This window comes from Dicentrarchus labrax, unplaced genomic scaffold (assembly GCF_905237075.1).
Source record: "Dicentrarchus labrax unplaced genomic scaffold, dlabrax2021, whole genome shotgun sequence".
Classification (NCBI taxonomy): Eukaryota; Metazoa; Chordata; class Actinopteri; family Moronidae; genus Dicentrarchus; species Dicentrarchus labrax.
The window spans coordinates 5,623,860-5,650,931 of record NW_026136724.1 but is presented as its reverse complement, the minus strand read 5'-3'; the positions used below and the strand labels follow the sequence as shown (position 1 = coordinate 5,650,931).

Below are 27,072 nucleotides of genomic sequence, written 5' to 3'. Positions count from 1 at the left end.
TGGGTTTTTTTGTGACGCCTTTCACATCCTCCTACTCTGTTTTGTTTCCTCCCTTGATTTACCAGTATCAACTCCCTCTCCTTTTGTTTGTATGTCTTAGATTCTTGTTTTCCTTCCTTTTTATTTGCTCCCCCGTTCTGGATCGGATGATGTGAAAGCAAAGCATCCGGCTCTCTGCAGCGGTTGCTGGCAGCCTCGGTTTGCCAAAGACCTTGAAATGTGGGGAGAGTAACTTTGACACAATGTCATGTGGCCTGCCGAGATCAGGACCTTGAAAAATCGGCTGTTGCGGTGAGACGCAACACGACCGCTCGCAAACGTTTCTGATCCTCAGGCGGGGCGGCGGCCTTGTCTAGGGTGTTGGCCTTAACTGACCACAACACCAAAGTATGGTCAGAAGGATCATCAACCTAAACGACTCCATGAAGGAAAAATGGCTTCATCCATGTCCTCATTTTTCTTTGGTGGACTCTTTTTCATTGGGCTTTGAGTTTCTGTTGGTGGCTCTAACTTGTTTTGCAATTATTTCAAAACTTCCTAGCTGTTTTTCAAAAATATGAGACAGATATCGGAAATGTAAAAGGAATTAATTTATTTTCTTGTTCCACAGGATTTATTCATGGGGCATGCGACCAGACAGAGGAGTAAGACTGCTTTCATGAACTAGGCACATACTGACTCATTGTTGTGTTGGTACTACATAGCAAAGACGATGCACATATGAGAATGTTACAGATTGATTGGTCAAAAGATATATTTTGAAGGAAATCTTCTCACTTTCACAATTCATGATTGATAGTGAAACTGATATTTCAGGCAGAGCCGTGAAACACACAAACCACCCTGCAAATCATTAATGCTCTGATCTTTGCCAGTCCTCTCTCTTCCCATCATTTCCTTTCTCATGAACTCCGACAGTGTCAACTCTCACTCCTCCCTGGGGCATCTTCCTCCTCTTCCCTTCCTCCTTTCTCTTGTGAGAAAGGGGCTTTTGCATGCTCAGAGAACAGTTGCAACACAGGAACTCATGCTGGCTGAGACAATCCCTCCTGGATTTCATATCAGTGCTAGTGAGAGCTTGACGGTGGAAGTGCATCTTGGGAATGTGCTTAACGGACAAATCTGGAGGCTCAGAGGAGCAAGATAAGGGAGATGAGTAAAAGGCTGATTTGTAGTCTTAAGGCTACAAAGAGAACACTTTGAAAGCATGTTTTATAGATACACAATTAGTGCTTGCTTCCTTTTTTCAAACAGCTATATTTAAAAAAAGCTAACTGTTGTATTGCATATTCAGCCAAAACATGTGTGCAGCAAGTGCCTGCAGTGATTCATCTCTAAATGCTATCTACCCTTAGCCACCGTGTTGAGCCGCCAGGTGCAAAAAACCTGTCTTAACTGGGATAAGTACACAACAACAAGCCTGGTTTGCTGAGCGCTGAACTGGATACAAGCCTGTAAAATACATGAAAAGGCTACAGTAGGGAGGTGATTTGAAACGAGCCGGGCGGAGCTGGAGCCCTTCCAAACAGGTGCTGCTGCGCCGCCGTCCCCGCAGGAGGCTGTAGGCGAGGCAGACGCTGTGTGTGTGTGTGTGGTGGGGGCTGGAGGAAAGTTTTTATGGTTATTGTATTATCTTATCCTCTTGGGAACCAGTCCTGATCTGCTGCTTCCTGCTTAGGGGGAAGAGAAGGGACAGAGTTGGAGGGATACATGTAGCCCAGTCAGAACGATTTTGTGTGTGTGGGTGGGTGTGTGTATTTAGATGAGAGGTAAGTGGACAGAGAGAGTGACAGGAATTATGTCTCATATTCTATTATACTAGAAACAACTACTTTTCTTGGTCAAAAGAACATGACAAGACTACCCAATCAATCAGGCCCTAATAACTAATACATTATAGGATTTCCTTGCTGCTTCTCACTTCATCTCATCTCATCTCATTCATCTCACATCTCACTCACAAGTTTTTTTACTCACAAATTGAAATTAAAGGTCCAGTGTGTAGGATTTACTGGCATCTAGCAGTGGAGTTGCACATAGCAACTCCCTCGTTTCATCCTCCCCTTCCAAGCTCGAAGGAAAAACTAGGTTGGCTGCAAATTGTGCAAAAAAAATGCTAACGCTCCTATCTAGAGCCGGTGTTCAGTTTCCCTACTGGGCTACTGTAGAAACATGGCAAGTTAACATGGCGGACTCCATGGAAAGCAACCTGTAGACAAAAAAGGCTCATTCTGAGGTAATAAAAACATAATGATTCTTATATTCAGCTAATTATACACTAATGAAAACATTGCTATGAATATTATATAATATTTCTGACAATAGATCCTCCTCAATGTGTTTAAGCATAAAAGAGTTTGACGGAAACATAAGACATGAGACAGAAAAAGAGCGTGCAAAGTTTTTGTTCTGTCTTCCAGATGGGAATCTGGACAAGAAACACACACTCGGAGAAACACGCGCTTCAGGTACTTCAAAGCTCCGTGGCATGTTCATGCAGGGAGGTGGTTTGACGCATCAGAAGTGGACTGACAGGTATGGATGGGTCAGTTATTGTCGGATTGGCTTTGCGTTGAGTGTGCAGGTGGGATTCTGAGGAACCTAAGCCGACCACTGGAGGAGACTTCAGAGAATGATACTCAGAGAAAAATGTCAACATCGACAGCTTCCCGGGAACACACACACACACAACCCTTTTTTTGCTGCCAGCACACTCACACTCCAACAATAACTAAGTGTCGAGATTGTCTTTGAGCTGTATCTTATTTTGTCTGCTAGTGCACACACAAACAGGAGCGCACACACACACACACAATAAATCCAAGTGACGCAGTTGTCTTTGTGGAATATCTTATTTCACCTGTTAGCGCACACACACCTTCAACTGCTGTGATTGCCTTTGTGGGATATCTTATTTCGTCTTCTAGCTCACACACACACACACACACACACACACACACACACACACACACACACACACACACACACCAAGATGTCTTAGAGGTATATGATTGTATTTCATCTGCAAGCATACAGGCACACACACCCTCACTCCAGAGGCTACGGCGGTCTTTGAGATACACCTCCAGACTCTTCTCAGAAAAAGACAAAAAGTCTTTTCTGAGAGTTTTGGGCTGAGAATGGCGGCCTGTAGCATCACAGTGTCACTTCAAACAGAGACGTCAGACAGCTCTCTGTCTGTCAGAGCATGCAGCGCTCAGACTGAAGCTCCAGACAGATACTTGATGACACCACAGCGGCACACACACATAGACATAGACAATAACTACAAATGATACAGTTGTCTCGCTTTTCTTTCAGGGTTTTAAGGTTTCACTTTTTTCAGCTTCAAGACCTCTTTTCTCTTTCTGAATTGTGCAAAAAGTGTGATTTAAAAATCTGAGTCCTGGGAAAGACTGTCATTAGCGTGTGTATTTCCCTTCTACACTTTGTGTATTTGAATGAGTCTGTGTTGGAGCAATAGCAGTTTACTTTTCTTCATTCCTCTCTTCCTCCCCTGATAACAGAGCAAGTTAGAAGGTTATCTTTCAGCCAGATCTGACTTGAAAAGATAGCTCAGATGAACATTGCTCACTTCACTTTGTGCCTGTGTTCTCCAGACCAGACGTGGGTTGGCCAGACCAAGTCCTTCTGACAGGCGAGTTAGGCCTACTCCCGTTGCTTCCTGCTGGGACGGGCCTCGACCTCGCAACATCAAAGCACAGCTGAGCTCCTGTATCGTCGGGACCAAGCCACTGAAGCGAATCCACAAGCTCCCAGACACACACACACACACACACACACACACACACGATAAAGTCTAGATACAGACTGATACAGTAGCACACACACAACCAGCTATATTCTGCCAGCATATCTTTATTGTTCAGTGGTGTTGGTAGCAGATGAAGGCAGTGGGAGTCACGCTCCTTTTCACAAGATGACGGAGCAGCACTATCAGCAGCAAAGACCCGAAAAGTTGTACTGTACAGTTCTCAGACTTCATAAGTGCACTGCTGCTTGGTTGCACAGGAGAAGTTGTTGTGCTTAACTGGTCACTTTTCACTGCCTGCTTGCTGTTTGCTTATCTGGAGTAAGCTAGACTTCTTTCTCTCTAACTGACAAGGAAGTGTTATAAGGAATTAAATAAGACAAAGTTACAAAGCACCAATTTGGCCCACATGTATGAAATATCTAAAGGACATGCATTTAAAGATCGCTATGAGATTACACAAGTGCCTGATACACAAGATCAGCGACAAATGCTTCTGAAAAATGTGTCTAAAACACTGCAAACTGCATTATAAGCAACTGAAAGCAGGGGTAATCACAGAAAAGTCGTATGAAGTAGAATTGATGAAGTAATAAAATGAATTAAAAATAAAGGAGAAGCAGAAAATAGTTTTTCATTAAGCAGTGGAGGAAGATATGAGAGAAGAGAGAACACCATATTAAACAGGAGACTTCTCCAGCCACGCAGTAACTTAGAACCAAATAGGCTGCTATTATCATGATGAAATGCTGAGTTTGTGAATCCCATAAGCTTGTGCAAATATCAACCACCAAACAGCACAGATATTGAAACGGAGGGAAAAACCAGCTTAATTATACATTTTCAATCCTCAGCGAGACCGTTTGAGTGAACGTTCTGTTGCCACTGCAACACTGAGCACAAGAGCTCGGGCCTTAACAACTGTATCTCACCATTTGGCTGTTTACGCCTTTTGTACACCCACTATAAAAGCTTAAAATGATAAATAAGGATCAAATGTGCATTAAACAAAACTAGTTTCAACAGCTTACCTCAAAATGAACAGAGAAGACAGCAAGAGGAAAGACTTGGAAGTCTTAACAAGCTATTACCTGTGTCCTAATCAACCAATTAAGGGAATTGTTTTCCAGTGACAGAGAATTATGCTTGTCTCCATTTTCCTGCCCTTTCTCTCATCACCATTTGCCAGCTAGCTCTTCACGGTGCATAAGTATTTCCTTTCCCTTTAGGATAATGCTGGTTTATTAGAACTTGGACCCTATTTTTGTAGTTTTGGCTATATCAGTTAGAACATTGTACGCTCCAAAGTGGATATTGAGATCTGTGAACATGGCAACACTACAGCAAAGTCTGATGGGGCAAGAAACACGAGCGGCCAGTTGATTGGACAGGTTGTAAAGTTGAGCCAGATGATCTAAACCTCTGTCTAAAGTGGCCACACCTTAAATACTGGTTAGAATGCCTTATTGCACAGGATATACAGTTGAGGTCAAAGCTGAACAAGAACATTAGTCTCGTTTGGGTTATAATTCTATTGTTGGTGTTACCTGGGGGTTTGTTTACAACTCATTTATTTGTCGGACTGCTGGTGTTTCCGCCGTCACACTTCTTTTTGGCAATGTTGCTGTGTTCTCAGAGGAAGTTGGGGAGTATAATGTTGGTGTTATTGACAGAAATGGTGGTCAAAACTATGAAAGTAAGACCCAAGTGGTAATAAACTAGAATGACCTTTTAATGTGATGAGGTCATTTTACATAAAAAAGGGCAAACATTGACGCCCCACATACATCTCGCCCACTTTGGAGAGCAGTTAAAGCCAACACAACAACAACAGTTAAAGTTCACAGTAAACGTTTTGCCCTTGTTGAAGTTTGATTGCTTAATTTGCATTTAAATCACACAACCTTGTGTGTGTATTTATTATCTTAATATTATGCATGGGTAAGTACTGATTTATTGCACTATAACTATTAATCCTCCATCTGGTCTCATCAGCTCATGCTTGCATGACATTTTGTGATTTGTTATATGTTTTTGCTCTGCTTTTTATTAAATCATATCTGCAAACTAATGTTCCTCATTGAGAACTGAACTGAACTGTGAAGTGGATTAGACCATGGTCGGAGAGCCAAGTTAAAAGTTGATTTCTCTCCATGTAAAATATCTGCTAACTGGCAATCAAAGTCCTCTTAACATTCCCACTATAAAAACTGACCACTGAAACAATTACGACCACATCTAAATTAGCCCCACTGCACCCTCCCTAAAAACACAATCCATCAAGAAATGTGAGGGAGAGCTGCGGTCTGCATTTCCTCACTGCTTAATGAAATGCCTGGATACAATCTGAAACAGCTCCAGCTTCTCAGGAAAAAAACTAAGAAAAGGCTATCAAACAGAGGTCACTTTGCTTTGCACAATATCCCCACATCAATGACGTTTCCTCAAAGATGCCAAGATGTCTTCCCCAAATATTCTAATTAAAATTACACAAATCAATGCCCTTGTCTCTGTCTTACTGTACAACAGGCCTGCAAAAAAACTCCCTCCGCATTCTTGGACGGTCTGCAAAGTAGCAGAACGTCTGAATGCGTGCCATGTGCTTTATGATATTGAGTCAAAAGTTACTTGTGGCTGTTGTTGTTTATTATGCTGCTATAAAAAAAAAAAAATGAAAGTGAGAGTTGTGTGAAATGTGCCTCTGACAAAGTACTTTGAGGTGCCAGATTTTCTTAGCTAACCTGAAAATTGCATAATAAGGATGGAAGCAGTGTCAGCAAACATCATTCTTGCTGAAGTGTCCTTGGAAACGACAGGAAATCCCAATCTAGTTCAGGGGGTACATACAAACTTGTGATTTGAAGAGTGTTAAAAATACAAACTTCCTGGAAGGTTTGCAACCTTCTCAGCAATTTACGAGGCATGAAACGAATCTACAGCAATGCTAGCAACTTTGTGAGGCACAGAGGTGCTTTCAGTTAAATGCTTATTTTGGCATGCTAACATGCTCACAATGACATCATTTAGTGTTTAGCATGTACCATCATTCGTCATCATCCCTTTTTGTATTTTAGCATGCTAACATTTGCTAATTATCATAAAACACAAACTGAAGCTGAGGTTGACGGGAATGGAATTCGTTTTGAGGGAATATGGCCATAAACCAAAGTACTAGACAGATTCAAAATTTGTTTAAATGTCCTTGGATCACAATCATTATTGGAATATATCCCAAGGAGACCATGAATGAGTGTATCAATGAGTGTTCATGGCAATCCATCCAATAGTTGTGGAGGTATTTCAGTCTAAACCACAGATGGGTGTCAGACGGAAAAGTCAGTCACTAAGGGTCATCAGGGTTCATCGTCTGGTAACCATAAATGTCCGTAGCAAGTTCTGTGCCAGTGCATCCAGTAGTAGTGAAAACCTGCAAAAGGCAGGGGATCTCCAGAGTCATTATGATTCATCTAATTGGCACCATGCATATCTGTACCACATTTCATGGAAATCTACTAAATAGTTGTCAAGATATTTTAATAAAAGCCAAAAATGTCCCCCTTTCTGGTTGTGATAGAGGAAGAGTCAGGTCACCAAAGTTAGAAGGATTCATCCTCTGGGGAACATTCTTGTCAAAGCAAAGGAGCAACATGTGTAGAACTGTAGGAAAACAGGGTTTCTAACAGAATCTACATGTTGAGCGTGTGTGTTTACAGCATGTGTTGAGTGTGAGGGCTCCAAGCCAGTCCTTACACAGACCACCCCTGCATCTGCCTCTCTCTCTCTTTCTGATGGTCTCTTGTGCTACTCTCACCCACTCTGTCGGCACTTCAGCATCTCTGGTCCAGGCTTACAGCTTCAATTCCATGTTTAGCTAACTGAGTTGAGCATGGCCTAATGTTCCATATGTCTGCCTTCCCACACTCGCAGTGTCTTGTCTATGTGACTGAGTTAGGTCAGAATGTAGGAAATTCTGACTTTTTAAAATGAATAATACAATGCAGCAGCCCTCAAAGTCATGATTCCAAGTAGGAAACTTTCTCCACCCCAACTTTCCTCAAATCTCACGTCAACACCTGTAAAGGCAAAACAGCATTATTTATTGCATGTTTATATTGCTAAAAGTAACTCTGTTCCACACTGTGCAATTCAGTTAAACTAGCCAATGTTCCCAAATATCATTGGCATAATATATTAGCGGTGGTGTCGGGTAAAGAAATTCTTACAGGCGTCTATGTTTCCCTGATCATATTTCTCAACTGGTCCATTAGAACATACAGAGGTTGCAATTACGAGCTACTAGCTGATAATTTCCAACTTCTGTCTCAAAATGGAAGACATGGAGCAGAGGTTTCTCTAACAACTGAAGCACACTCAGGATGAGGGAACAGCCGCTGGCGGTCAGCTTTGTGGACAGACAACTTCCAGATTACTTGTGCAGTGTTTGCAAGTCTCCACACACGGGTCTGGGGCTCCCAGCAGCTGACCGGTATAAACAATCCCTATCAGCTGACCCTGGACTGTGCGCAGAGCAGGCGACCACCCTTGAGTTTTTACGATCCACTGAGCATTCAAAGTTCCAGACATTTGGAAAAGACCAGTGTTTTGCGTTTTTGTGTCTCTGGCGTGAGAGATAAATTCAAGAAACACTGCTGAAAAAGACAGGCGTTTTGAGTTTTTGTGATTTATGACAAAAATATGTTGCACCATAAAAAGCGTCTCTTGGGCCTTGATGTGTTTGCAGTGGGTCGTGAGGAAGATTGGACCTGAGTCTGAGTATTTGAAAGTTTTTATTTATCTAGGGAAGGTTGACTTAGCATGCATGCATTTGCAGCAATGCCTTTCTTCATACTCACAATGTTCCACACTTTCATGTCTGGAAGTCTTCATCTGTTGGCTGATGAGTAGCTCCAACAGAGGACTTAGAGGTCCAATGCCTTGCTCAAGGGCACTTGTGCAGACTTAAAAGCTTTTTCATTCAGATTTTTAATACCCTATATTGAAACCACAGTGCTTCTGTGACCTCTGGAGTGCCTTTTTCTCAAAGCTTCAGTGACTGAATGAAGAGACTAGCTGTGGAAAGTGTGTGCATGTGACGATGGTTGTGTGGTGGAAACTGAAGGTGGAGTGGAGGACAAACGCAGAAAGAAAGAAATCTGCTCTTTCACAGTAACATTTCTAAGTTAAAAGCTGAAGAGGAGGGTGTTGACCGGATGCCAGTGAGCAAAACTGGACAAATCGCCAACTCCCAACTGCCTCCGGGTGAGTGTGACTTATCTGAGCCTGCAAAGAGTATTGATAGAGAAAATTGTGCGGACAGTCGGCTTTGCTGATGGAGACTCCATACAATTTTTCCAGTGAGGACAGATGGAGGCTCGCCGCTAAAGAGGACTTACTGGGAAGCCTGTGCAGTCCTGACGCAAGAGGGGCATAATTCCACATGTCACAGAGCATCAATAAATATGTTAAAATATTTAAACAGATTTCCCCTAATTACACCCCTTCTGACCTCTGGATGCGATACTGCCTCTGGGCCGACCACTTCAGGCTCGTGTTGAAACAACCGCAGATGTAATTCCTCACGTTAGGCGTCCAAGTTCGCTCGGGACTGTATTATACGGCGTACCACTTGACATGGATGGCAGTGCTCACCGGCTCTGCTGCCACCTCCAAGACAAACATACTTTTACCCAGTGTGGCTAATGCTCCAGCCCAAAACATTAGCTGAAGTGTCTTATGCTGAGGACAGACAGAGTGCAGCCACTAAGTAAGCTGGCTGCTGTCTCACCTCGGTGTTTGGGGCTTGGCAGATTTGAGGACAGGGGTGGAAAATGTACCCATAATTCCCTCATAATGTTCCCCCAAACCTCTTGATACACCGACTGTCTGCTGACAAAATGACTCATTTAGGCTAAAGTGTCCCTCTTTCCACCATGTCTCTTCATGGTGGTGACAGCTACAACTAATGCTAACACTTAATAATTCTTAACGTCACTTTTATAATTATTATACATTAAGAGTTACTCATTCTGATGGAACTATCTCCTACTGTTACTAAGGGCCATCAGAAAAACCAAGGTTGGATATACAGGTTCATTCAGCTGGAGCAACCCCTGCAGATGTTGAAACCTTTTTACATAGCTGCTTTTAACACTAATCCGATATATTTGTCAAACTTCACAGCACCAGTACAAGGAGCAGAAACTTTAACTTACATGTAAACTAAGAAGATATTTTAAAAATGCATCTTTGATTGTCAAAGATTATTCACAGTAAGACAAAAATGGACAAAAGCCGGGCCATGGTTTGACAGTTGTAAACACCATGCTGCAACACACACACATACACACAAACCCTATCAAAGTGATCAGTTTTTCCTCCCGTCACTGGCTGAGTCATGTTCCCATTGCTCCATTTGGAACCGTTACCCCTTCACAAGATGAAAAGTTTGAGTGCGTGCAATGCTAGGCCTGTTGCTGCAGCCAAATATTGAAAATGTCAACTTCCTGGCAAGCACTGATCACCTTTAATCATCATATTGTAACAGCACTTTCCCCCTTCAGCTTTGAGCAGAATAATTGCAGTGTTGGTGAAGCCTTCGTGCCTGTTTGCAGCTGCAATATTAATACAATGCATATAGTAATACCTTCTGGGCACACTGTCATGTGCTGCTCTCTAGATAAAGCTAACAAATTCCCTGTGTAAGTCACTGCCAGGGTTTGGGGTCTTATTCTCACTGGGGCCACCCGTGCTAACAATACAGTATGCTCCCAGAGTGCTACAAGGTGCTGCTCTGACATTTTCACAGGAACATCTGTGGAAATGTCAGATATTAAATGGGATAATCTCCAAATCCTCTGGAATGTGTGCACCTAGCCTTTTGAACGGTAGCTGTGGTTCAAGTTAAGGCTTTGTGGGGTCTTTTGCAGCAGTTACTGTATGTATGTGGGATAATATACAGCAAGCTGGTCATTATATCATGACCACTTTCACATTTGGGTTTTCGCATAACCAGTTGGAGCTTATTTTGCAATAACGACTGGTTTACTAGACATTAGCCTGCTGATACACACCCGCAGACTAAGTATGGTATGAAATTCTTCTTCTATTAAAGATCTTACATGACAATGCAATGTACAATTTTCTGCCAAAAAAATAGCTTAGCAGGACTGCAACATCTGGAACTAGCACCCATAGGCTACACTGCATGACAGCATAAGCATATAGCACACTTTTAGCAACCTGTTGAGTTTACAGAAGTATCTAAGCGCTATGATCAAGCATTTGGCTATTTCGGCTTTCCAAACTTTGATTGCATAACCTGCAGTTATTATAAAAACACACACTCAAGAACCATTGGGCCATAAAATCCGTTAGCAAGATGGTGTTGAGCGTACTAAGCTGTAAAAATGTCTACATGCTGCTATGCCAAAGGCAGAGGAACCCTCCCAAAATGGGGGTGAAGTGGGTTGGTATAAAGAGTAAACAACTCTGCTATTAAAGTGTTACAGCCGGGGCTTTTCAGCGCCAAGTGCTACTCTGGAGTGGAGACCTGGGAAAACAAGGCTAACACATACCCACACATAAAGGCAAGCAGACATTCCTCTTTCTCTCTTTTTCACACACTCACTATCTACTCACAGTGTATGCACATACACACACACACAAATGTACACAGAAATGTATGTATGCATACTAATTGTTAGCATGGAGAGTAAAAAAGGTAAAAGTTCCTGCCAGTTTGAAATTTGTAAATATTAAAACTATATTGTGTTATGCATTATGCATTTTCACGCCTCACCTGAATCTTTGAAAACTCGGTAAACCTAACTGGATAAAATGGGACACAGGAGGAGAAATAAATATAATTTTGGCGGGGTGCTCTATAGCTCACCTGGTAAGGCTTGTGCCCCATGAGTCCAAAGTGTGGTCCTTTGCTGCATGTCATCCCCTATGTTTGTATAGACCGTCCATAATATATCTGCAAAGGGGGGGTAGTGAAGTATCTAAACTATGGAATGGAATTCCACTTATCTCTTATGCCAGTTACCATCATTACCATCCTTTAGTGTTCATCCTTATACTTGAGCTATTAAAAAGGTGTTGTAGGTAGTCCTCAGTGCCAAGTGTAGTGGTGAGAGATTTGAATAATCATTTAACAGAGACCACTTGGCCAATCTGAAGGGGAATGATAGAAATGGGATGCAGCTATACCATCACACACCTTAGATTTTCCACTCCGCCCCACCAACCATGTATGGGCAGGGTCAAAGCAACTGACATCCTGTTCAATTTAGTCCCGGACCTTTATGTCAAGCCTGTCTTGCATTTTGGCAGTACGAATTAACCAAATCAATCCTGCTGAGCACCCACTGTACTCGATGTAATCCAGCAGCCTTCAGTCTGAGAGGGAGAGAGGAAGTGACTGCTGGGTGGGAGTGTAGCTGCTGTTGGACTGACCCAGATATCAGTCGTCGAGTGGAGGTTTGTTGGATGTGGGAGAGGACATTACCTTTCAACCCAAAGGCCCTATCTCACACTCACTCTCTCTTGTGTGTACCAGGGAAACGATGTAAAGGATTGACCGGCAGACAGCCAGGAGGGCCCCTGAGACCAGCCCTTCCTCCTCCTGCTCATTCAACACATATTGGGAGCAGCACAGCGAACATGAGTAGAACTCAAACATCCTGATGAACAGCACAGTCAGCACAAAGAACGGACCCTACGGCCTTAGTAAGGTACACAACATCAAGTTTTATATAAATTGCAGGGTGTATTGCAAAGTATCAAGTGCCGTTTTACCCAGAGACTGATGCTGCCCTCTTCAGTAGGCATCAAGTTGGTATATAATATGCTTATAACATGCTTAACTTGAGAAATGAGAAAGCCATTGAACAGCTCTTCTTTTACTATCTGCCAGAATGTAAGGCGGACTGGTTTCTAATACTGTCTGTCCAATGGCTTCTCCCCCTCTGGCTCTCCTCCTCTCTGTGGTCCGCGCTATTGTATAACATATTGTATGTACTGCTGCCTGCGCCAGAGGATCCTTACCCCCTACACACTGCAACCCAAGACTAATGGCCCCTGTCAAGCTCACGGAAATTAATATCAACCAGCGCAGATCTGACGACAGCAGGGGAAGAAGGGCCGATGTTTGCTGGTCTCCATTCAACTCACACTCATCCAGACACTTCTGTGTGATTCGCGCTAAGCACCTGGCCTACAATGAACACACCTCCCAATCCCTTAAGATCAGCCTGGCATATGCATTTAGACCTCCACCCTCATTCCACTTCCTCTCCTTCTTATTTTGCTCTCACGCCCTTTCTCAACTTAATTCAAATGGCTTGAGTCCAACTGTAACCTACAGAGTAATATCTAGCTCCTTAAATTATGGCGCAAGGCAGTGTCCCTGACACAATTACCACTATTTCTTCCCTCCCTTCAGACTCACACTTTTCCTTCCCACCCTCCCAGTTTCCTTCCCCCACATCCTCAACCCCCACCCTCTAGGTAGCTTACCTTCAGCTGTTCTCTCCACAAGGCCAAGAAGAGGGAGCCAGATGCAGAGAGCGATTAAGGTTTTAAACCTGAATGACGTGCCTGCATCTGCTTCCAATCCAGAGGCAAGTTAACTCCTACCATCCACAGCTTCTTTGAATAAATACTGAATAATAAAAGAAACAGTGCTGCCACTCACTCTCCCTTCTCTGAATGGCCATACCTTTGCCTGAATGTTTTCAACCATCGTACTTCTTGGTTCCTAAAGGGTGAAAAAGTCACACGTCAGCCTCCGTCATGGGCAACTCATCTTTTTGTAAAGTACCTTGCATCCTCTTTACTCACTCTAATTGCACTCAAATAATCGTTTCTGTCCCTTTCCTTGGCTGCTCTCTCCCGTGCATTTATTTTCCAAGCTCTTCCCTCCCCAATGGATAAGAGCATCACTTAAAATGAGGCTTGGGGGAACCTGGTAGCCTAGACGTTTAAGATAACGCTTATGGGCTGCAATGTTCCGATTTCAAATCCACCTGGGAACCTTTATTGCAAGTCAATTGCCAAACACCCTCACCCTATATCCGGTTGTCTGTCTACTGTTGACTCTCTAATAAAGGCATAAAATACTAATACAACTTAATTAACAAAAAAAGCTGACCTGTTGATAGAGTCGGCCAATGCCTACGAGTGAAAGAAATCTTAAACATCTTCCTTTTGCTTTGGATAAAAAGACTTCAGACTAAACTTTATGAATCCCTTGAAGACATCTGCATTGGAAAGTAGCATAGGGCAATACAAAAGCCTCTTGTCTTTTATCTCTGAAGGGCAGCTGACTTTGGTCGGACAAGCTATTGGCAAGTGGCCCGCTAGCACGTGAACCCTGGTAGCTACAAGGAACCTCTTGTCCTCTCATTATGACTCCAGTAATGAGTCTCTTCAGTCCAAGATGGCCGACAGCCCTTCCTCATCATTAAAGGATTATGAGGGAAAATGTTTGCCCATTTGCCCAAGCTTTCTGGACCACCACAAATCTCCCTTCAGGGCGAATGTATGACCTGAACCCTCAACCTATGAACCCATCATTGAGGCAATGACCTTCCGATGTTGACAGAGAAAAAGATTCTCTGTGTGCAATTCACCTCTCCTTTACCATGTGAGGAGGGACATTACACCATTAAGAAGATTATGCTGAAAAATAAGTCTTAAGAGTTAATGCTACTCATCAACAGCAATAGAGAAGAAATTGTTACTTGTTTGGCAGGGGGGGAAATCACAGATTAACAGACTCCTACCACTGTAAGATTTGGCAATACCACTGTTCTTGTTGCAGATGCAGTTCAACAGACCCGTTGCTTGTTTAAGTGACAACAATCAAGGCTGCTGGGTTGGGAGAGGAAATGAGCAGAGCTCAGAAAAGCCTCAGAGGATGCATCAACAAAAAACCCAGGGTGGTTAAAAGTAAGTATGAGCTTCCACGTTGGAGCAACAACAACATCAGCCAGTAAATAAAACCAAACTTCAATGTGTGTCAGGAGACTTATCCTGTGAGAAAACTTACTCCGGCCCAAACAGCAGAGCTTTGTTGGCCATGTGGGGAGGCCAATGGAGGGAGGAGTAGGAGAGAGGGAAAAGAGAAAGGGGAGGGTGGAATTCAACTTCAGCTTTGCATCTCTGGAGACGCTGTCAAGGGCCGGTAGTTTATGTTTAACACTCATTAATGGCAGAGTTAACACACTTTATGGGCAAACTTAATACAGTGGAATGGCAGAGGCAATAAGGTTGTGATGTTGAGACGGAAATGACTTCTTTTAATGGAGAGGTGCTTTGCACTTTGGTGGAAAACAAGCCCACCTGCGGCCCAGAGGAAGAGCAATATGATGACAGCAGAAGGGCAATAGAATAAGCCTGACAATGGAGTATAGTAGGCCACTGTGGGATATATGTAGATCATTAAAACCTGACATGGAGTCAAAGCCTCACATATGGTCAAACATTACAGTAGGGTGCACTGAAAAATCATCACTTATTCATTTTCTCAATCTGCCTGTTCCTATTCCAGGTTGCGGTGGGTCTGTGTGTAACCCAGTATACAGTGGATTGCCATTAAGTGTAATGTATAATCATACCTATGGGTGATTGAGTCTCTCCAATACACTTAACTTACATGTCTATAAACTGGGCAGGCAACACACATGAACAGGGTGCGAACACAAGCCACATACAGGAAGAAATTTGGCCAGGAATCGAGTCCAAGTTAAAACTCAACCACCAAGCCTCCTACTGCTGAAAAACTACTTTATATAATTTATATTACTGTAAAAGACCTCATTTCATTTCATTTAACTTTTATTGACACAGACGCACAGACATAGATACGCACCCACAAGGCTCCAGTTGCAGCTTTGCAACATGCAGTTTCACACTCAATTTACTGTTACCAAAAGGCCATGGACACATCAAATGCTGCCACAATGCTCTACAGACAGGCCGGAGGCTGGAGGGGTCACGCACCACTGAGTGAGCCTATGACCTCATGACTGCATGAGGATCATTGAGTCTGCCTCGACCTGCATGATCTTTCTGCAACTGTAAACCTTAGAGAGCCCCTCTCTCAGTGCCAGAATAACACTACAATTGCCCATCGACAGCTGTCTTGCATTTCAGAATTAAAATCTCTCAAGTTTCAAAACATTCCACCATATCCATATTTTATATTCAAACAATAGTTATTATAACTAATGGAAGAGCTAAAAAGCTTCATTCACATAATGACAAATGCTGCCAAAGGAGGTTTCTCAGTATGGTTTACGTGCTCTTTTAAGCCTTTAAAGATGCATGTCTTGACTTTTTTCTCCTGACTGAATTTACCACCTGTAGCAGATGCCCGAATGCTAACCTTTTCTAAGACAACGTAAATCCACTGCAAGGGTCAGGGGTTCGATCCAAGTGGGGCCACAAATGTTAAACAAGCATGCACATATTGCACTGTAAGGCGAATTTGAATAGAATTTCCAACAAGAAAGTACCTTACAGGGCACTGCTGCAACATACAGAAATATATGAGAAAGAGTAATGATTTCCATTTGGCATTTTATTGGCCCTTATATAAGCCGTGCACAGACAAAATGCAGAAAATAAGAAAAACCGACATGTCTGGATTGAAAAAAAAAAAAAAAGTGGAAAAATAATGAGAACATAGATGCTGGTTGTGGGTAATGATGAGTCTAAATGTGAGGGCTAACCGCTCCAAAAAAACATGTGTGCTCGCTCTGTTAAGCGCCCTGTAAAAGCTTGTGCCAAGGGAGGGCACAGCAATGAACCACCACCCAGTATCCCACCAGAACGAGCTTTTTATCCAGCCATCTGTGTCTGAGGGTTGGGTTGTGTTTTCTATTTATTTATCAAAAACATCCAACAGTCAACCCTTAAATGTAAGCCATGGATGGATGATTGATGCTGTTTTGCAGCGGCACTCTGTTTCACATGAAAACTGTTACAAACATTCACACCTGCGGACAACCAACTGCAACCGCAGTTTTTTTACTGAGGAGCTTTACTGGAGCTACTGGAGATGAAGTTGGAGGTGCAAACCTGATGTTTGTCCCATGTGGCCTTGGTTGGAAACTAGCAACACCTGAACATGTCCAAGCTGATGCCATCCCCATAAAACACAACTTTCCTCCATTTTTATCCAGATCGGGCCCCTGATAATATTATTGTGGTGTTTATCGTCATAAATAATGATCATTACTTTAAAGGCATATCTTCTCAGTGAGTTTCTTACTGTACAGTGATGGGTGCATGCAATTTTCTGCCAAATTTGGTACAGTCTTAGTTCTTTTACATGACAGATTTCTGTATTTGTGTTTTCCTCTGAGCTCTGATGGCTTTGAAATAGGCTGGGCTTGGATGGAAGAAGGTGATGTCACATACAGTAGGTGTACCAATCAGGTTTGAACAATATTGGAATAAAAAATGTAATGACAGTTGTAGGGTTGCTTATGTTGCCAAGCCACTGTCAATTATGATCAAACCACACTCACACAGTCCTGATGAAGGAGATTAGAATTTCTGAGAGTTAAACTGAGCTTTAACTTTGGTTGTTGCTTATATGTTTAATGTTATAATTTATTTTGATATACTGTATTACACACTTTTAGTAAGATAAATCACTTTATTATGTCCCAAAAAATATGTGAAAAATGAAACTGTCCAATCTCAGTTTTAGCATCAGAGCTGATCAAGCAGCTAGTATGAAATGTATCATTTTTAAAACCAGAAATGTATCAGTTTACTTGAATTTAGAAAACATTGACAATTAGATAAATATTTATAAAATCAGTATTTCAATAATCATAGGGGGAAAATTGATTAAAAATGAACATTGATACTTTTCTATTTTCTGTTGTAAGTTTTACTTTGAGGCATTATGATATATTACCAGCTGCTCATTTGTGTTACACTCTATTTCTCTTCTCTCTATGACCAGAAGCATATTCTGTGTTCTGCTTGCTTCATGAGGACCTTGTTTACTCTACATTGTGATGAACAGTGTTTTCTTAAAGCAGGAAACAACAATGTTTAAAAGCATGGTGACAAAGTTAAAAACTGAAAATCGTTGAGCCCATAGATGCACAATTAGCCTGTACATACAAATCTGTATAGTGACAGTTACTCCCAAGAGCACCCCTCTTATTCCCAGGTCCCTCGGAAGTGCCAAGAAACACAGTAATCATGATAGCAAGTGATCTACTGCCACTGCTGTGTAAGCCATGAGTCAACACCACAGAGAGCACTTGCTTGACTCATCACATCAGCAATCATTCTCCCTGCCTAAATCCACAGAGCGATGTTAGCATGTGTTATGGGATATGTTAGGATGTTTTGCTCTTTGTCCATGCTTGGTTGGACACTTTTGACACCGGTTGCTTCCCTGCAGCTGCATGGGTCACGGTTAAACGCGCTACAGGGATAGAGATGAAAAAAAGTGATTGAAGAACTTGAGGAGAAGGTGGGGAAGAGGAGAAGAAAAGAGTGACCTATTCGTTCAGCAGAGGTAAGGTTATCTGTGACAGCTGGAGAGACAGAACTGGGCCAGGTGTGTGTTAACTCTCCCCTGCTGCTTTTCTCATTATGAATGAAGATAGACAGAGAAAGAAGACGGAAAGAGAAAGAAAGGTGGAGGAAAATGATGGGGGAAAAAAAGAACATGACAAAGAGAAAGAGGGTGATAAAGGTCAAAGGAAAATACCAGTAACTGAGTTGGAGGGAGTGGAATACGAAAAAGGCTCCAGTCAGGATAGGAGAGACTGAGAAAGGAGGCCAGGGAAGGACTCAGAGAGGAATGCTGGGAATGGGAAAGAGCAGAAAGACAGTGACAGGAGACGGAGTGGAAAAAAATAAGTTTTGGGAAGACGTGAAAAGAAGAGACTGAGGGAGAATAAAGGAAGGAGAGAAGAGGACGCAAAGAAAACACTGCAGACAGAGAGACTGCTGACAGACAGCTGAAGAGAGACAAATGGGGGAAATGTGAGGTGGAGGTAACGATGACCTGCCACTGATACACACTTAAAACATCTTCTGTGTGTGTGTGTGTGTGTGTGTGTAGGTGAGAGTCTCTCTCTACTGAACCTACAGTAACCTTCTATGAACTTCTATATGTATATATGTACCCTGTTTCCTTTAAAGCTGCAGTAGGTAACTTTTATCAAAATAACTTTTTTCATTATTACTGAAACTTTCACTATATCCTGAGAGTAGAACAAAAAAAAAAATCAGGTTTCTATAGCATTATTTTGCATCAGTCCATCCAGTTCCAGCGTGTGTTAAGTGTTGTCTTAGCAAGTTACAAACACTGTTTAAAGAAACAGTCTTATAGTGGAAAAGTTGCACATTTGAATCCTGCTACACCTTTCTCCATCTAGTCACATACCCTGCTGAAGTTTCTTCAACATAAATAACAGGCACACATAGGTGTACGTAACATATAATAAGTAAAAAGTTTGTTTCTGTCACTAATGCATGCTCCTTTGGCTTCTCCATGTTTGTGTTTCTTCTTTTATGGGATTAACAAACAAGTGAACCGTCCCTCTATTGGATCATTTAGCAAGCCTACCTTTGAACTAGCAGAAGGCCTGGAGCAAGGCTGCGCTATAGTACCATACCAGCCTCTGCATGAGAGTGGGGTAACTTTCTTCCACGTACATACACATTTTCTTGCATCCAATCAGTGCTGTGATGCCTCGCGCACAGAAACAGAGTTAAAACATCAGAGAGAAAGCTCTGAATATGATGAGACAATAACAGAGCAGTGGGAGGCTTTGTTTGCTTTAATCTCAGTTATTTGTTGAATAATCCAGCCTTGGGCCAGAGAGAGTGTGCAGGGATCTAAAAACCCAGGTGCAAGCCGCTGTGGAGGCAAACCCTGCCTAAGTGTCCTTGAGCAAAGTACTCACTTTCTAACAGCTCTAACTCTGGGACAAGCCAGTCAGAATGACTAATCTTTTTATTTATACAAAAGAAACTCTGCTTAAAAAAGTGGCAATATTGGCTAATGCCTCCAGTAAACAAGACTGGAGCCTCAGCCGTCATGGAACTCTTCATGAATGTTTCACTAAAAATGTTTCAGCACTGTACTGATGAACTTAAACTTGTTTTGCACTGAGTCTTATTTTTCTTGGTGTTTTGGAGTGAACACTGTGACTGTACTTCCAGGGGAGGGTATTTTTAACCGGTGTGGCTGTACTGTAAACACCAGCCGCTCTGTGTGTTCTCACTCCAAGATTTAAACACCACAGGCCGACAGCAGACTCCCTGCGGCACGAAGGCAATGAAATACTGTGTGCAAGACAAAAAGCACAGGAGGAAGGAGGGAGAAAGAGCATTGGAAAGCATAATATTGTTTCAGATATTTTCCCAATTTCGACCCAGGGGTCAATAAGGAATCTCAGCAGCGTGGGGTAATGTTGCAGAAGTGGACAGACTAATGCAAAAAATGAGAGTGAATCATAATGGTAGTTATTCAGCTGCAACATATGCTAACCTAATCTGGGTTTTTATATTTCTTAGTTTAATTTGATAATCTTATGGTTGAAAATCATGTGTGAGACCAAAAATCGCTGCCATGTTTCCAACTTGGATCAAGCAAAGTGAGCTGAGGTGGACTCCCCTGTTAACACATTATTTCTGATTGGTTGAACAGACCACAGACTGTTGACCTTCATACTGCAAATGCCACTAAAGTCGCAAGAACAAACTCCTGCAGAGCAACAGCAAGAACATGGAGATTATGACAAAAACTGCAGTAACAAACTTGGCCTGCATCCTTTTCTGATGTGTGTGAGCGGTTTCAACTGAGGCAATTTTCATGCCAACTCTCACGACATTCTATACTGAAGTTAAAGAAGTTGCGGTTCCCTTTTTTAGGAAAGAAATGTAGGATCAATGAAAGCCTAACAACCACTCCAAGCTCATCCCAGTGTGTTTTAAACATCACTTCCTGACCTTGTTGGCTGGAAGAAGCGCAGATATAGCAGCACTGCTCTTCCTGCTCGTTAGCCTAGCTCACGATGACAACTTCTCTTCCAGATTTGGAGTCCGGCACACGGCGAGTCAGACCACCCATGACTAAGACACGTTCAGACACCTCCCCGCAACGCATCCTATCCAACCACCCTGCCCCCCCCTTCCTCTGCTGGAACAAGTTGGCTCCCCCTCGCTCCCTGTGTTCTCTCTGTTGTTACAGCAGTGTCAGAGCCATTTGGGGGGGGGGAGCTGAGTAAGAGCCAGAAACACAAAGAGAGTGCACTATAAATGAATCACTGCAAAAATTGTGCTTAACTATGGTTCAGCTAACTTGTAGACAAATGATCTAATATTTTTCCTATGCATATTCCTCCTTTACATCACTCCAAATGTTAGGTCACAACAGATGCAAAAAAAAGTGCAATTCTTTTCTCATGCATATGAATATATGGCAGCAGTCTTTTAAGTTTTATATTTAAAAAATTATTTTGCTTTCTAAATATTTGCTAACTCTCTATAGATGTTATAATCAAGTTGTGCAAGTATAAGTCTATGTATTTTTATTTTTGTCATAGTTAAACACCACCAAACTGCAATTATTGGGGAGATATCACTCTAAAGCCTGTAAATGGGTTGAATGCTTTATGGAGTGTGTTTGCAATAATTTATGCAGACATGGGCAGAAAAACAGAAGAAAAAGTGTGAGAGTGTTAAAAAAACAAAAAGGAAGAGAAAGAGGACGAGAGAAACAGACAGTATTGGGCCCACCCAGAGAAAGAGAAATGGGAAAGCAGAGGTTTGTTTACTTTCTACTCACTCACTCAAACTCACTGGACCCCGGCATTATTCCCTGAGGCCCTCCACCTCACTTTCCTACTTTGAACCCACCCATGTGCATTATCAGGCCGGAGCAGGAGATGCACCGAACAAGAAAAATATACAACAACAGACCCTGATTATTCTCCTCACACAACACACACACTGAAACACACGCAGAAAGAGAATCAACAGGATGTATTTTGTTCTCTAAGTGGGTGAGTGTGTCTGGCACTGGTTCGTGCTTCCGGCAAACACTTGTGTACTTATTCTTGACAAGCAACATTCCAGGATGACATTTCACTGACATCAGAGGCCAGCAGAAATGGCAGCTTGCAACGGTCACAGCGGCTGTATACACTGAGCTGCATTTCTCAGATAAAGACACATTCACCATATAGAATATGACTCTGTTCTGTTGACACAAGAGAGGGCTTGCCATGGTATACAGGCAGCAGAGAAATATAACTTTAAGATGTATTTACAATAGGTACTTCTGGTATTGTAAATACCCCGTTTGAGCATTTATCCTGCTCCCAAAGTTGTGAAGGCGTTGTATTTTAACAAAACTCAAAACAGAATAGTTACGAGACCTGTAAAAGTTTCCCAAACATTTTTCTCTTGGGGATGGACAAAGTAACTACGTTATAAAAACAGTGACTTATGTGGTGAGTCTAAATGCTAAACTAATTGGTGTTTGGAAGCTGACCTGACCAAGTCTTCATCATACTGGGGAGCTCGATTCAGTAATTGGCTGTATTCTCATGGTCAAGACCAAAAAAGGCCCAGAGAGCAGAGGAGCGAGCTCGTCACTGGAATGCCATTACTTTGAATGTGACATTTGCAAAGCAGATTATTAAATAAATTTAACTCGGAGAGAGAGGCATAAGTAATTTGGAAGCATGGGGAAGCATCAAGGAGTGAACAGACTTAACTTTAGATAAATCTCATAGGCACCCACAATTCTTCAAGGATGACTAAAGATGAATCCAATCAACATAATTTGTTCGTCTCAGATTTAATAAAAAGGTGTGATACAATCTTCAGTTCTATCTCAAAAATAACTCACTCATTACCCACTAAATAAGTCCCTGGGCTCTACGATTTGGACAGCTGCCAAAACTCTTGATGCACAAGATAATTCCCTATCAGTGGTGGTGGCGCTGACACTTCATTAGACTCAGATAAGCTCTTCATTCCAGCTCGTCATCCCGCAGTGCCAGAGGCAGTGACTGATGTGAACTGTCAGCGGAGAGTACAACAGGAAACGCAAATGTCTTGCCTTGTTCTCGTCTCCATCATTAAGGGGAAATGGGAGTCCACTGACAGCCCCAAATCATAGGTGGATTCAGACGGGAGCCCTCGGAAGAGAGCAGGTGTTGCAAAACACCACCAAAGAAACTAACCACCTGCTAATGTTTGTCAGAGCCATGTCATTTAGCTGGGGAACTTATAGACGCACAGGCGGCAAACGTGATCAGCTGCATCACACTCAAAAAGATGTGATGCCATCAGGATGTATTTCCTAGAAGACTACTGCAAAGATGAAAACACATTTTCAGCTATCTCACAGCACTTAGGAAAAGTTATTTCAGGTGTCTCTCATTGTGGAACAAAGTAGTTTGTACATGTTAGTTTGTAAGTTAGAGGAAAGTTGATTTCACGTTACCATATTTCCTTCTACGACAGTTATAACTATGGATGCTGTGACGTGAGAGCTGTAAAACATGTGCAAGTACTTAAATCTACTATACTAATGGTTAAAATTCAACCAGTCAAATTAAGTCAGTGAAAAGTTAAGGCAATTTGCAGATGGCCTCGCTTCAATTCTGGTTGCCAAATCACACAATGTTCAAAAACCTGACAGCTGTGCTTCCAACATGAAGCAGTTACAAACACATGTAAGGTAACACCTGTGCAAGGAAACACACAAACACAGACACAACTTGTGGACACTTGTATAAAAGTAGGTGCAGTCTATTGTGCAGTACTGTATATCCGTGAGGGATTATCAATCACACAATACACCCAGACTGTATTAATGCAGCTGACATTAAACACAAATGATTCTGAATGGTGTCCAAAATTAACCTTGTCCGGGCAGCTTAATTGTACCCTTCACACACCATTAGACACTCAAATAGCACCCTGCATCACTTTTGTGCACTTTCTCCATCTTGAGCGGTGCCACAGTCATTCATTAAGGCAAAGCTACATCTGTTAAACGTGAAACCTTTCAATCCAAACACAGCGGAGGGCCTTCAGTGGTCGGGCTGAACTGCAGATCGAATTTGTTTCAGCGGAGCTTGTCTTAAGATTCACTTGGACTTCCTCCTTGGCTTTGCTCGAAACATCGGGCCTGCTGTCTTCTGCAAACACCACACCAAAGAAAAAACAAATCCCTTCTTCCTCTCTGCTTAGCGCTTAACCCTCTTATTTATTTTTCTTGCACTCGTGTCGTGATCATTCTGCAGGCACAGGAATACTGTCAGGACTGAGGTGCTGATTCTTGCATTTCTGGCTGCTTCAAACTTTGGTGATCTGGGAGATTTCAGTCCTATTTCACAGTTATGCTGACTGCATGTTGTTCCGCACAACAGCCACAATAAAATAACACACTGTTAATTATAAATGCATCAATGGTCAAATACTCTTTCCATTAACCTTGTTATTGATGACACAGGTGGATTTTTCCAACACCACCAATTCAATGAAATCGCCAGCTTTGGCAAACACCACTCAGGTTAAGATAAATTTAACATCGGGCAAACAAGCCAACACATGCTGGCATGCTATTGTATGTACGGGGGGTTGCATGCGCACAAAGAAGCATGCAGTTATGCACTGCACATGTGCCACACACACACACACACACACACACACACACAATCCTACGCTTGATACTCCATGATAATAGGACTCTCAACTAAACAAGGACTGCTGGTTAATGTGAAGGAGTAATGACAGCATTAACTCCACCTTCTCTTGCTTTTTTCCTCTGAAAGCCCCAAGAGTAAAGCTCTTAGGGGACTACACAACACAATTAGACAGACTAATTACCCCCTCCATACCACCAATTCCTCACCCACACTGACAGGCTGGGGCAGGCATGAGAGTTCTGTCTGCCTACAAGCTTCCCAAGGACAGGGACTGTTGTGTGGTGCACTGATTGTAGACAATTTAGTGGATGTTCTATCCGTAGGAACCTCAGAACAACAAGCATATCTTACAAAGACAGGGCAAGGGTCAGAGCTAGAGCTCACTTGCATGCATTTCTGTGAGAAACAAGTCAAACTCACAGGTTGAGGAGGAAGGTGTGGGTAAGACTGCAGGAAGGATTTAATTTTCAGAATATGATTTGAGAAACAAGTCAAATTAGTCTGCAGCTTCATATTCTTCAAACTCAGATAAAAAACAACTGTAAGAGCCATGTTTATTGGACCAAGCAGGAGTTTTTTTAGAACTCAGTTGTGTTAACAAGCTGAAAGTCAAGCTGAAGTTGTCAGTTCAGCAGCAGGTTAATGATGAAACCCTTCTACCCTCGGAGTCACCCTGCAGGTGATTTGGACTCCGTCACGGACACGCTGGGAGGATTTAGAGGCAGGGGAGCATTGACCTGCACTCTAATGTCTCATGCACACGTTTCCTCTAGGTCACGAGGAAAATCAGCAGCTTTGTTCAATATCAAAAGTCTGAACGCCAGAAAAAGAATCAGGGTCAGGGAGTCTTTTCATTTTGTTTTTTTCTCTCTGTTGGGAAGTCTTGTTAACGGTAGGAAGGGGCAGTGTGGGTGGAGGAGAGGGGAGGAGGAGAGACTGGCCAAACAGGAAAGTTTCAGTTTGTTCAGTCTGACAGTTGTGGATGTGGGACGGGCTGAGGCACTGCTGAAACTATTTGGCGGGGACTTTTGAAAACTCCTTCCTCCTCAGGACGGACCAACCCCGCCTCCTCTGCTGCAGCCTGAGGAACTGAGCCAAACAATTCTGCAAAAAGGAAAGAACTTGGCCCGGCTTTAGTTTAGTATGGCGAACCACTTAACAATGATCTCTGTGCGTCTATTAATGCATCTGCAATATTTTGATGCTGCTGGGGGGTATTAAGGATATGCTCTGGGATTGAGGGGGCAGTGCTGGTGATATCTGAAATATTACCCTACATGGGAGACAGCACAGGGGGAACAGGGGAAAAAAAAGAGTGTATTCAGACCATGTTCCCCTAATCTTTGGGGCTTCTCAGGTAGCACCCATTACCCTGGTATTAGTTTACCTCCCCATAGAAGAGCAGACACGGTTCACTTCCCAGGTAAAGGTCTTAATAGTCTCCACTAAATACTGCAAAACACACAATAGAACCTCTAAACTCACCTGTCCTGCCACTAACACACACACTCTCTCACACACACTAGTGATTAGTAAATTATGTGCAGACTGAATGAGCAGCAGGATGAGGTAATACACTCACAGCAATACATTACTCATCTAGTTTCCCCTCTTAGCTGATGACAGAAAAACACAGCGACATCATCCCACCGTAGCACACATGACTCATCACTGTGTGCTTGAACTCAGAGCCAGACAGACACCTGCTCGTACCGAGGTGGGGAAAGCAAGCATGGCAGAGACTGAGAGAAAGGGAGCGAGCCTGACAAGCAATGACACTTGGCTCTTTGATCCCTGACACCTGTGGAGTGTCACTACACTGCCTGCACGCACAGATACACATCAGGAGTGTGTCAATCCCCACTAACCTTGCAGATCTTGCTCTCCTCTGTCTCAGCTCTGGACTTCCCTTCAGGCGTCCTCTCCTGCTGGTACTCAGACTTGATTGACAGCTGGCACGAGAGCCCCGGGGTGCCCTCACCTGCCCTGAGCTCCTGCTGCCGGGCCATGTAGCCCTGCGAGGTGGCCGCCCTGACTGCGCTGGGGATGGGGAGAGCGGTATGCACTGGCTTGGTGCCCACCGCGGAGGGTTGCCTGAGCTTGGAGGCTACGCCAACCACCGGCATGGTACTTCCCAGGCACAAAAATGATAACACAGGAGTGTGTGAGAGAGGTCCAAAAAGTACCGTGAGGAAAGGGAAACAAATCTGCAGTGACTCCTATTGATGTCTGGAACAGGAAAGGGAAAAACTAAAAAAAGAAAAGAAAAAAAAAAAAAAACAGCAGTTGCCTCTCAGACTGAGAGGAAAGCAACTGCGCTCATTCTGTAGCCTACAGCAAGCAGGACTCACTGAAACTGAGAGAGCTTCTCCTTCCTCCCGTTCACTCCCTCCTCCTTCTCCTCCCACAAGCAAGTCAAGCAACACTCCTCCCTCCCCTTCCCTCTCTCTCTCTCTCTCTCTCTCTCGCTTTCAGAAGTGTACCACAAAGTCAGCCAAAACAGTTCAAGGGGGCGTGAACTCCTCTGGAAGGTATAACCACCACTCTGATTACTGAGACCTGGCTGAGTGTGTGTGTCTTCGGTGC

At 42.9% G+C, this 27,072-nt stretch overlaps 1 protein-coding gene across 10 annotated transcripts in view; it reads right to left on the bottom strand.

Annotated features, from left to right (window-relative positions):
• nav3 (neuron navigator 3) overlaps positions 1-27,072 on the bottom strand; it is a 428,096-nt gene that overhangs the window by 165,550 nt on the left and 235,474 nt on the right. For 4 of the 10 annotated variants that reach the window (XM_051392313.1, XM_051392314.1, XM_051392316.1 and 1 more), the window contains exon 1: positions 26,355-26,850. The exons of 3 other annotated variants lie outside the window; for them this stretch is intronic. In XM_051392313.1, coding sequence (XP_051248273.1) covers positions 26,355-26,612 — 258 coding nt within the window. In that variant the 5' untranslated portion in view covers positions 26,613-26,850. Of the gene's footprint in view, positions 1-26,354; positions 26,852-27,072 lie in introns of those variants that run through there. 3 more of the 10 variants (XM_051392310.1, XM_051392311.1, XM_051392312.1) reach the window with 1 other exon arrangement.